This window comes from Entelurus aequoreus, linkage group LG06, assembly GCF_033978785.1.
Source record: "Entelurus aequoreus isolate RoL-2023_Sb linkage group LG06, RoL_Eaeq_v1.1, whole genome shotgun sequence".
Taxonomy (NCBI): Eukaryota; Metazoa; Chordata; class Actinopteri; order Syngnathiformes; family Syngnathidae; genus Entelurus; species Entelurus aequoreus.
This window is the reverse complement of record NC_084736.1, coordinates 14,448,536-14,457,213: the sequence shown is the minus strand read 5'-3', so window position 1 is coordinate 14,457,213 and position 8,678 is coordinate 14,448,536. Positions and strand designations below refer to the sequence as shown.

Here is an 8,678-nt window from a genome sequence, read left to right as displayed (position 1 = left end):
AGAAACTCCTGAGCCCAACTACAAACACAACATACACACACACATGAGACGCCAAAGTAGTATTTAGTAGAGATGTCCGATAATGGCTTTTTTGCAGATATTCCGATATTGTCCAACTCTTAATTACCGATAGCGATATATACAGTCGTGGAATTAACACATTATTATGCCTAATTTTGTTGTTGTTAATTTTGTCCGATAATGGCTTTTTTGCCGATATTCCGATATTGTCCAACTCTTTATTACCGATAGCGATATATACAGTCGTGGAATCAACACATTATTATGCCTAATTTTGTTGTTGTTAATTTTGTCCGATAATGGCTTTTTTGCCGATATTCCGATATTGTCCAACTCTTTATTACCGATAGCGATATATACAGTCGTGGAATTAACACATTATTATGCCTAATTTTGTTGTTGTTAATTTTGTCCGATAATGGCTTTTTTGCCGATATTCCGATATTGTCCAACTCTTTATTACCGATAGCGATATATACAGTCGTGGAATTAACACATTATTATGCCTAATTTTGTTGTTGTTAATTTTGTCCGATAATGGCTTTTTTGCCGATATTCCGATATTGTCCAACTCTTTATTACCGATAGCGATATATACAGTCGTGGAATTAACACCTTATTATGCCTAATTTTGTTGTGATGCCCCGCTGGATGCATTAAACAATGTAACAAGGTTTTCCAAAATAAATCAACTCAAGTTATGGAAAAAAAATGCCAACATGGCACTGCCATATTTATTATTGAAGTCACAAAGTGCATTATTTTTTTTAAACATGCCTCAAAACAGCAGCTTGGAATTTGGGACATGCTCTCCCTGAGAGAGCATGAGGAGGTTGAGGTGGGCGGGGTAGAGGGTGTATATTGTAGCGTCCCGGAAGAGTTAGTGCTGCAAGGGGTTCCGGGTATTTGTTCTGTTGTGTTTATGTTGTGTTACGGTGCGGAATTTCTCCAGAAATGTGTTTGTCATTCTTGTTTGGTGTGGGTTCACAGTGTGGCACATATTTGTAACAGTGTTAAAGTTGTTTATACGGCACCCTTCAGTGTGACCTGTATGGCTGTTGACCAAGTATGCCTTGCATTCACTTGTGTGTGTGAAAAGCCGTATATATTATGTGATTGGGGCCGGCACGCAAAGGCAGTGCCTTTTTAAGGTTTATTGGCGCTCTGTACTTCTCCCTACGTCCGTGTACCACTTCGTACAGCGACGTTTTAAAAAGTCATAAATGTTACTTTTTAATACCAATACCGATAATTTCCGAACCAATACCGATAATTTCCGATATTACATTTTAAAGCATTTATCGGCAGCCCGATATTATCGGACATCTCTTGTATTTAGTCAAGTAGAATGTTATGTTTATTATGTGTTATATATTACAAAACCCAAAACCAGTGAAGTTGGCACGTTGTGTAAATGGTAAATAAAAACAGAATACAATGATTTGCAAATCCTTTTCAACTTATATTCAATTGAATAGACTGCAAAGACAAGATATTTAATGTTCTAACTGAGAAACTTTTTTTTTTTTTTGCAAATAATCATTAACTTAACATTGCAAAAAAGTTGGCACAGGGGCATTTTTACCACTGTGTTACATGGCCTTTCCTTTTAACAACACTCAGTAAACGTTTGGGAACTGAGGAGACACATTTTTGAAGCTTTTCAGGTGGAATTCTTTCCCATTCTTGCTTGATGTACAGCTTAAGTTGTTCAACAGTCTCCGTTGTCGTATTTGACACTTCATAATGCGCCACACATTTCCAATGGGAGACAGGTCTGGACTACAGGCAGGCCAGTCTAGTACCCGCACTCTTTTACTATGAAGCCACGCTGTTGTAACACATGGCTTGGCATTATCTTGCTGAAATAAGCAGGGGCGTCCGTGATAACGTTGCTGGATGGCAAAATATGCTATTTTCTTAATTTATGTTCTCTAAATATTATGTATTTTTTCTCAGATAAAACAACGACTTTACTTATGCAATAATATGACTTTATTCTCTAAATATTGCAATATAAAATGTCCTCATATTATACTCCATATTTTATGTAGTATATTTTTCTCAAGTAAATACTGAGGCTTTATTGTCAAAATATAAAGACTACATTTCTATAAAACTGCCTTTTTCCCCCATGAGCTCCTGACTATCTTCTTTAAATATTATGTATTTCTCTGGTGAGATTACAACTTTATCCATGTAATTTTACTCTCAAAATATTGCAACTTGTTTCTCGTAAAGCTGCAACTTTTTCCCCCTCATGAACTTATTACTTTATTGTCCTCGATATGTTATGAAATAAGCAGGGGCGTCCATGATAACGTCGCTTGGATGGCAACATATGTTGCTCCAAAACCTGTATGTACCTTTCAGCATTAATGGTGCCTTCACAGATGTGTAAGTTACCCATGTCTTGGGCACTAATACACCCCCATACCATCACAGATGCTGACTTTTGAACTTTGCGCCAATAACAATCTGGATGGTTCTTTTCCTCTTTGTTCCGGAGGACACAACGTCCACAGTTTCCAAAAACAATTTGAAATGTGGACTCGTCAGACCACAGAACACTTATACACTTTGCATCAGTCCATCTTAGATGAGCTCGGGCCCAGCGAAGCCGACAACGTTTCTGGGTGTTGTTGATAAATGGCTTTCACTATGCATAGTAGAGTTTTAACTTGCACTTACAGATGTAGCGATGAACTGTAGTTACTGACAGTGGTTTTCTGAAGTGTTCCTGAGCCCATGTGGTGATATCCTTTACACACCGATGTCGGTTTTTGATGCAGTACCGCCTGAGGGATCGGAGGTCACGGGCATTCAATGTTATGTGCAGTGATTTCTCCAGATTCTCTGAACCTTTTGATGATATTACGGAGCGTAGATGGTGAAATCCCTAAATTCCTTGCAATAGCTGGTTGAGAAATGTTGTTCTTAAACTGTTTGACAGTTTGTCCATTCTTTTATTCACAAAGTGGTGACCCTCGCCCCATCCTTGTTTATGAATGACTGAGCATTTCATGGAAGCTGCTTTTATACCCAATCATGGCACCCACCTGTTCCCAATTAGCTTGTTCACCCTGTGGGATGTTCCAAATATGTATTTGATGAGCATTCCTCAACTTTCTCAGTCTTTTTTGCCACTTGTGCCAACTTTTTTTAAACATGTTGCAGGCATCAAATTCCAAATGAGCTAAAATTTGCAAAAAACAACAACATTTTCCAGTTCGAACGTTAAGTATCTTGTCTTTGCAGTCTATTCAATTGAATATAGGTTGAAAAGGATTTGCAAATCATTGTATTCTGTTTTTATTTACCATTTACACAACGTGCCAACTTCACTGGTTTTGGGGTTTGTACATTAGTAGTTGTCCACCGTCAAGAAGGCCTTTAATATTCGCTGACCCAAACTCAGGTTAAATGTTTGCCACACAATTAGACAGTCGCACCATGTGGTGTCTACCAGCCAATCAGCAAATGACTAATGATAACAATGAAACAATACAATAACTATAATAATTTATGAAAAATGTATAGTACCTCTACAGTCCAATCATTATTATAAATATGTGTAAGTTACTCAAATAGAAAGAAGGGAGTACAAATATGTTCTTTAAAAAAAAAAGTGTTGATAATGAAACCTATTTAGTAATAAGAGATTTTTAGACTACCGGTACTTCTGTACAAACATTTCTGTTAAATTTACATTACTTTTTTTTTTTTTAAATGTTCCTCAGGGGAGAAAATATTTTTGAAGATTTTATAAATAATAATTATATCATTATAATGATTATGATCATAATAATAATAATATTAATAATATTAGTGAAAATAGAAAATATTAATATAATAATAGTTACATAATGATAATATAACAATAATAGTAAAATAATAGGTATATTATGATAATGATGACAGCAATAATAATGATAATATAAATTTTTATAAAAACCATATGCAAGTAATAACAAAAACAATACTACAAAACATAAAATAATAACATTTGATAGTAAAAAATATAATGATAATATTGTAAAATATTAAAGATGATGAAATATTAGTAATTTAATGATATTGATAATAATAATATAATGATAATAACACTATTACAAAACGGGGGGTGGGGCAGGGGTGGAGCTGTACTGGGGGCAGCTGAAAAACATATTGTAATAGTAGTAAAACAATGATTATATTATTGATAATAATCATAAAACATAAATAAATAGTTATATAAAGATAATGATCAAACAATTACAATGGAAACAATAACAATAATTAACAGAAAATAATGATAATTATGCTAATTATAATAACAATAATAATCATGATAATAAAAATAAAAGTCATAATAATAATGATAAATATGACGAAATAGTTTATTTGGTTCACAACTATATATGTGCATTTTGTATCGTTATTTTTGTTAACATTCAGTATTTTTCTGGCATGTGATAAAGACGTGGTTGAAAGCAGTCAAAGTGTAGCAGTGACATCTAGTGGACAATTTTGTGAATAACATTGCCTATTTAAAAAGACATGAAAAAGACTTGAAAGATACAGTAACTCTATACAAATACTACATTTACATTTAACAGTTAAATACTTCACCACATGAACAGGGAAAAGATAAGAGATGTTGAAATGATGTCGCTTGCTCACCCAATGTGGTTTGTGCGGAGGGAGATCTCCAAATCTTTGAGGACCTTCGTGGCATCTTGGACTCTTTTCTTCTGATGAGGAACCAACGCAAATGTTACATACATACACACTCACACAAACACACACACATAGCAATGATAGATGACATTATGATGACGATGCTGCGTTCACTGACCCTGCGGGCCACCACCACTTGATCCTGGTAGAAGCTCCTGATCTTTGCAGGGTAGGTAGAAGGGGGGCTTTTCACCTGGAAACGCTCCTGAGAGAGAGAAGTGTGAGTATGAAACACTCCATCACAAAATATCACCTGCTGTATACATTACACGACATTGTTGCCATGCCGACGCTTTGAGGTTTCAGCACGCTGCTCTTAACCACATGTTGTGTTATGAGGAAGAGCGGGATGCAGTCTTTGCCAGAATTTTTTAAAAACTAATGAATTGCAATTTGAATTGAATAGATCTCATTAAAATAAACATACAAGAAATATGATTGGAAGTGTATTAAATATGGTAAAGTTAAATTTATGTCTGTGGATTCATTTCAATAAATTGTGCCAGATCACAGACGAGCTCCGATAAATTCAAATAAATTAAATATTTACAATAGAATTAAAAAATTCAATGAAATGCATAACATTTAATAAAATATAACTAAGTTAAATCTGATTACAGACAAGCACCTATTCAAATTAAAATGATATAAAATACAATTAAGATGTAATAAATATGTCAAACACAATAAAATATATTTACAATAGAATTTAAATCAAATAAAATGTATTACATTTATTAAAAGGTAACGGCATTGAACTTTTTACAGACAAGCTCGCGTTCAATTTAAATGTAATAGTTAAATATAATCAAAAGTATTACATTTAGCATTTAATTAAATCATACCTGATCACAGATGATCTTCCATTAAAATGTGAATTAAATCAGTTAAAATTTAATATGTAGATATAATTGAATACATAAGATAAAATGTATTACATTTAATATTTTTAAAGGTGTATAATCTTATTTATACATGATCACGGGTCAAATTAAGTAGATACAATACAACTGAAATGTAATAGTTACATAAGAAAAAGCTCCCATTATTAGAATAAATAAAATACAATTAAGATGTAACAATTTAGTGAAATAAAATGTATTACTCTGAATAGTATTTTTAAAAAATCATACCAGACCACAGACAAAATAAATACATAAAATATAAATAAGATTTAATAATAAACAATAATAATAATAGATTTTTTATTTGTAAAAAGCACTTTACATTGAGTAAACAACCTCAAAGTGCTACATTGTATTAAAATAAGAAGATAATAAAAAATTAATAAAAATGAAAACTAGATCAGCCAAATAGCTAAAACTAGTATGCATATATCTAAAAAATGGTCTGTGGTGCCCTTAGGTGGTCAGGGAGAGCGTTCCACAGACTAAATTTAATAAAATAAACAATATTGCATTTAATCATATTTTAATTACATCATACCTGATAACAAGCGCTCATTAAAATTAAATAAATAAAATCTTATAAATATAATTAAATAAATATAATAAATTGTAATGTATTTAACAATACCTTAATTAAAATGAATAAAATATTGTAAGTATCATTTAAAATATATAATACATTGTATTATATTTAATAGTACCTTAATTAAATAAATACATTTTATAAATAAATATAATTAAATAAATATAATAAATTGTATTATATTTAATAATACCTTAATTACCTGATCACAGACGAGCTCCCATTTTTTGTCATTGTCGTATTGACTCAACAGCTGCAGTTTATCAGGTGGAAGGTTCATGTAGCTCTGAAAGACAGTAACATTTTATTATTATTATTATATTCATGTCATCATTACTTCATAAGTAGACTGTGGAAACAGGTACAGCTCAGTGCACTTTCTTTATGACAAAAATGCTTTAACAGGCTTTTATGATCTCACATTAAATGGAACAAAGCTGGCCCACTTTGATTGTTTTGTCAATAACGAAAGTGAGCACATTTTTTCCCTCATCATCTTTAATTTATTGTAATGATCCAAACTTTGACTTTGAGGCAAAGACTTAACGTTCACATCGAGGCCTCCACGCCTTGAGAAAAAAAAAGAAGAAAAAAGCAGCACAAAAAGAAGCAAGAAAGGAAATGACTTTGCTCGGGGGGAGTTTGGCGTCTCTTGGTGGGGCGTCGTCGCTGTGGTTTGGTGGTTCAACGTTTGCAGTGGCATCCCATAATGATCTGTGTAGAATCACCTTAGAAACAATGAGCGTGCGGTGGTTGAGTCTGATCAACTTGGAACAGGAAGTGAGGTCATACTCGACTGCCAGGACACGGGAAGAAAAACAACTAAATACAAATAAAGTATTAAATTATTTGATTATTCTTTTAAATATATTATTAATGAATTAATAAATCCCCAAAAAAAAATTTTTTTAAATGAAAAGATCAATTTTAGATGACAGAATTTTTTTATTTTTTTTTAGCAATGACAGTTATAATCCCACTAATATTCTTAGTGACCCAAAGGGCCCAACTAATAAAAGTGTTGAAAATAAGTCGTACATTTGTAATAGGTCTCCAGATCAACGTCAGATCATCCGTCGATATAAGTTTTTATTATTTTTTCATACTTTTGTTTTTTGCCCTTTTTGTCAAAAAAAAAAAAAAAAGGTTTTCAACCCCACAAAATAGGCAATATACTCCCAAAATATTTCAAAGTGGAATATTTGATGTGAAGTAGCTGAAGCCTTGAATAGTTGGGGAATTCATAACAACATTGATTGTGATTCTTTAATATTTATTGAGCAATGAGTTTCGAAAAATAAAATCCCACCCAAATTCTTGCGATCAAAAAGGGTCCCACTCATAAAATAGTTCAAAATAAGTCATAACTTTTATTTTATTTTACTTTTAATCCTTAAACCTCTAAATCAACTTCAAATCTATCTGTCGATTATACGTTTGTATTATTTTTTTATTTTATGTGTTATGCAATTTTTGTCAAAACCCTGTTTTTCATGGCAAAAACACAACATATTAAAAAAAAGTGTTTAATATTTTTTTTAAAGATCAATTTTATATGACAGAAAATGCTTACAAAAGTACAAATGTACTGAGCAAGTGAGGTCATACTTGACAGCCGGAGCGGGGAAATGTAAGTAAATACAAATGAAGTATTATTATAATATTTAATTAAAAATATAAGTGTTAAATTAAATACAGCTGAATTTTTTTTTAATTTTTTTTTTTACATTTTTCAAAGATGTACAAAAGTACAAATGTACTGAGCAAGTGAGGTCATACTTGACTGCCGGAGCGGGGAAATGTAAGTGAATACAAATTTAGTATTATTATAATATTTAATTAAAAATATAAGTATTAAATTAAATACAGCTGAATTTTATTTTTTTTTATTTTTTTTTACATTTTTCAAAGATGTACAAAAGTACAAATGTACTGAGCAAGTGAGGTCATACTTGACTGCCGGAGTGGGGTAATGTAAGTAAATACAAATTAAGTATTATTATAATATTTAATTAAAAATACAAGTATTAAATTAAATACAGCTTGAAAAAAATGTTTTATATTTTTTTACATTTTTCAAAGATTTACAAAAGTACAAATGTACTGAGAAAATGAGGGAAAACATGTACTAACTGAATAAAAATTAAGTATTAAATTAATAATGTTTATTCAAATATATTATTATTAAATTAAATAAATGTGAAAAAAAAAATTTTTTATTTTTTTTTAAAGATCAGTTTTATATTACATAAAATGCTAACAAATGTAAAGTGAAAAGCCGTGGCCAATCTTTGTGTCGCATTAACATTCCTGTCATCCAGGCGTAAAAAAAAGTATAATAACGAACATAAAACGCATCCTTTGAAGCATCTTTATCCTTTTAGCTACGTGCTGTTTATAGTCAAGATGGACTTGCTATTTCATTATCGGTCAAACACGTTCCATTT

General features: G+C 31.4%; 1 protein-coding gene across 3 annotated transcripts in view; it reads right to left on the bottom strand.

Moving 5' to 3' along the window:
- fmnl1a (formin-like 1a) overlaps positions 1 to 8,678 on the bottom strand; it is a 29,616-nt gene that overhangs the window by 19,565 nt on the left and 1,373 nt on the right. For 2 of the 3 annotated variants that reach the window (XM_062050034.1, XM_062050036.1), the window contains exons 2-5: positions 6,434 to 6,517; positions 4,859 to 4,945; positions 4,684 to 4,754; positions 1 to 18 (exon numbers count right to left, since the gene is read on the bottom strand). The exon at positions 1 to 18 is cut by the window's left edge and continues 66 nt beyond it. In XM_062050034.1, the coding sequence (XP_061906018.1) occupies positions 1 to 18; positions 4,684 to 4,754; positions 4,859 to 4,945; positions 6,434 to 6,517 (260 nt within the window). The remainder of the gene's footprint in view (positions 19 to 4,683; positions 4,755 to 4,858; positions 4,946 to 6,433; positions 6,518 to 8,678) is intronic. The other variant, XM_062050035.1, reaches the window with a different exon arrangement.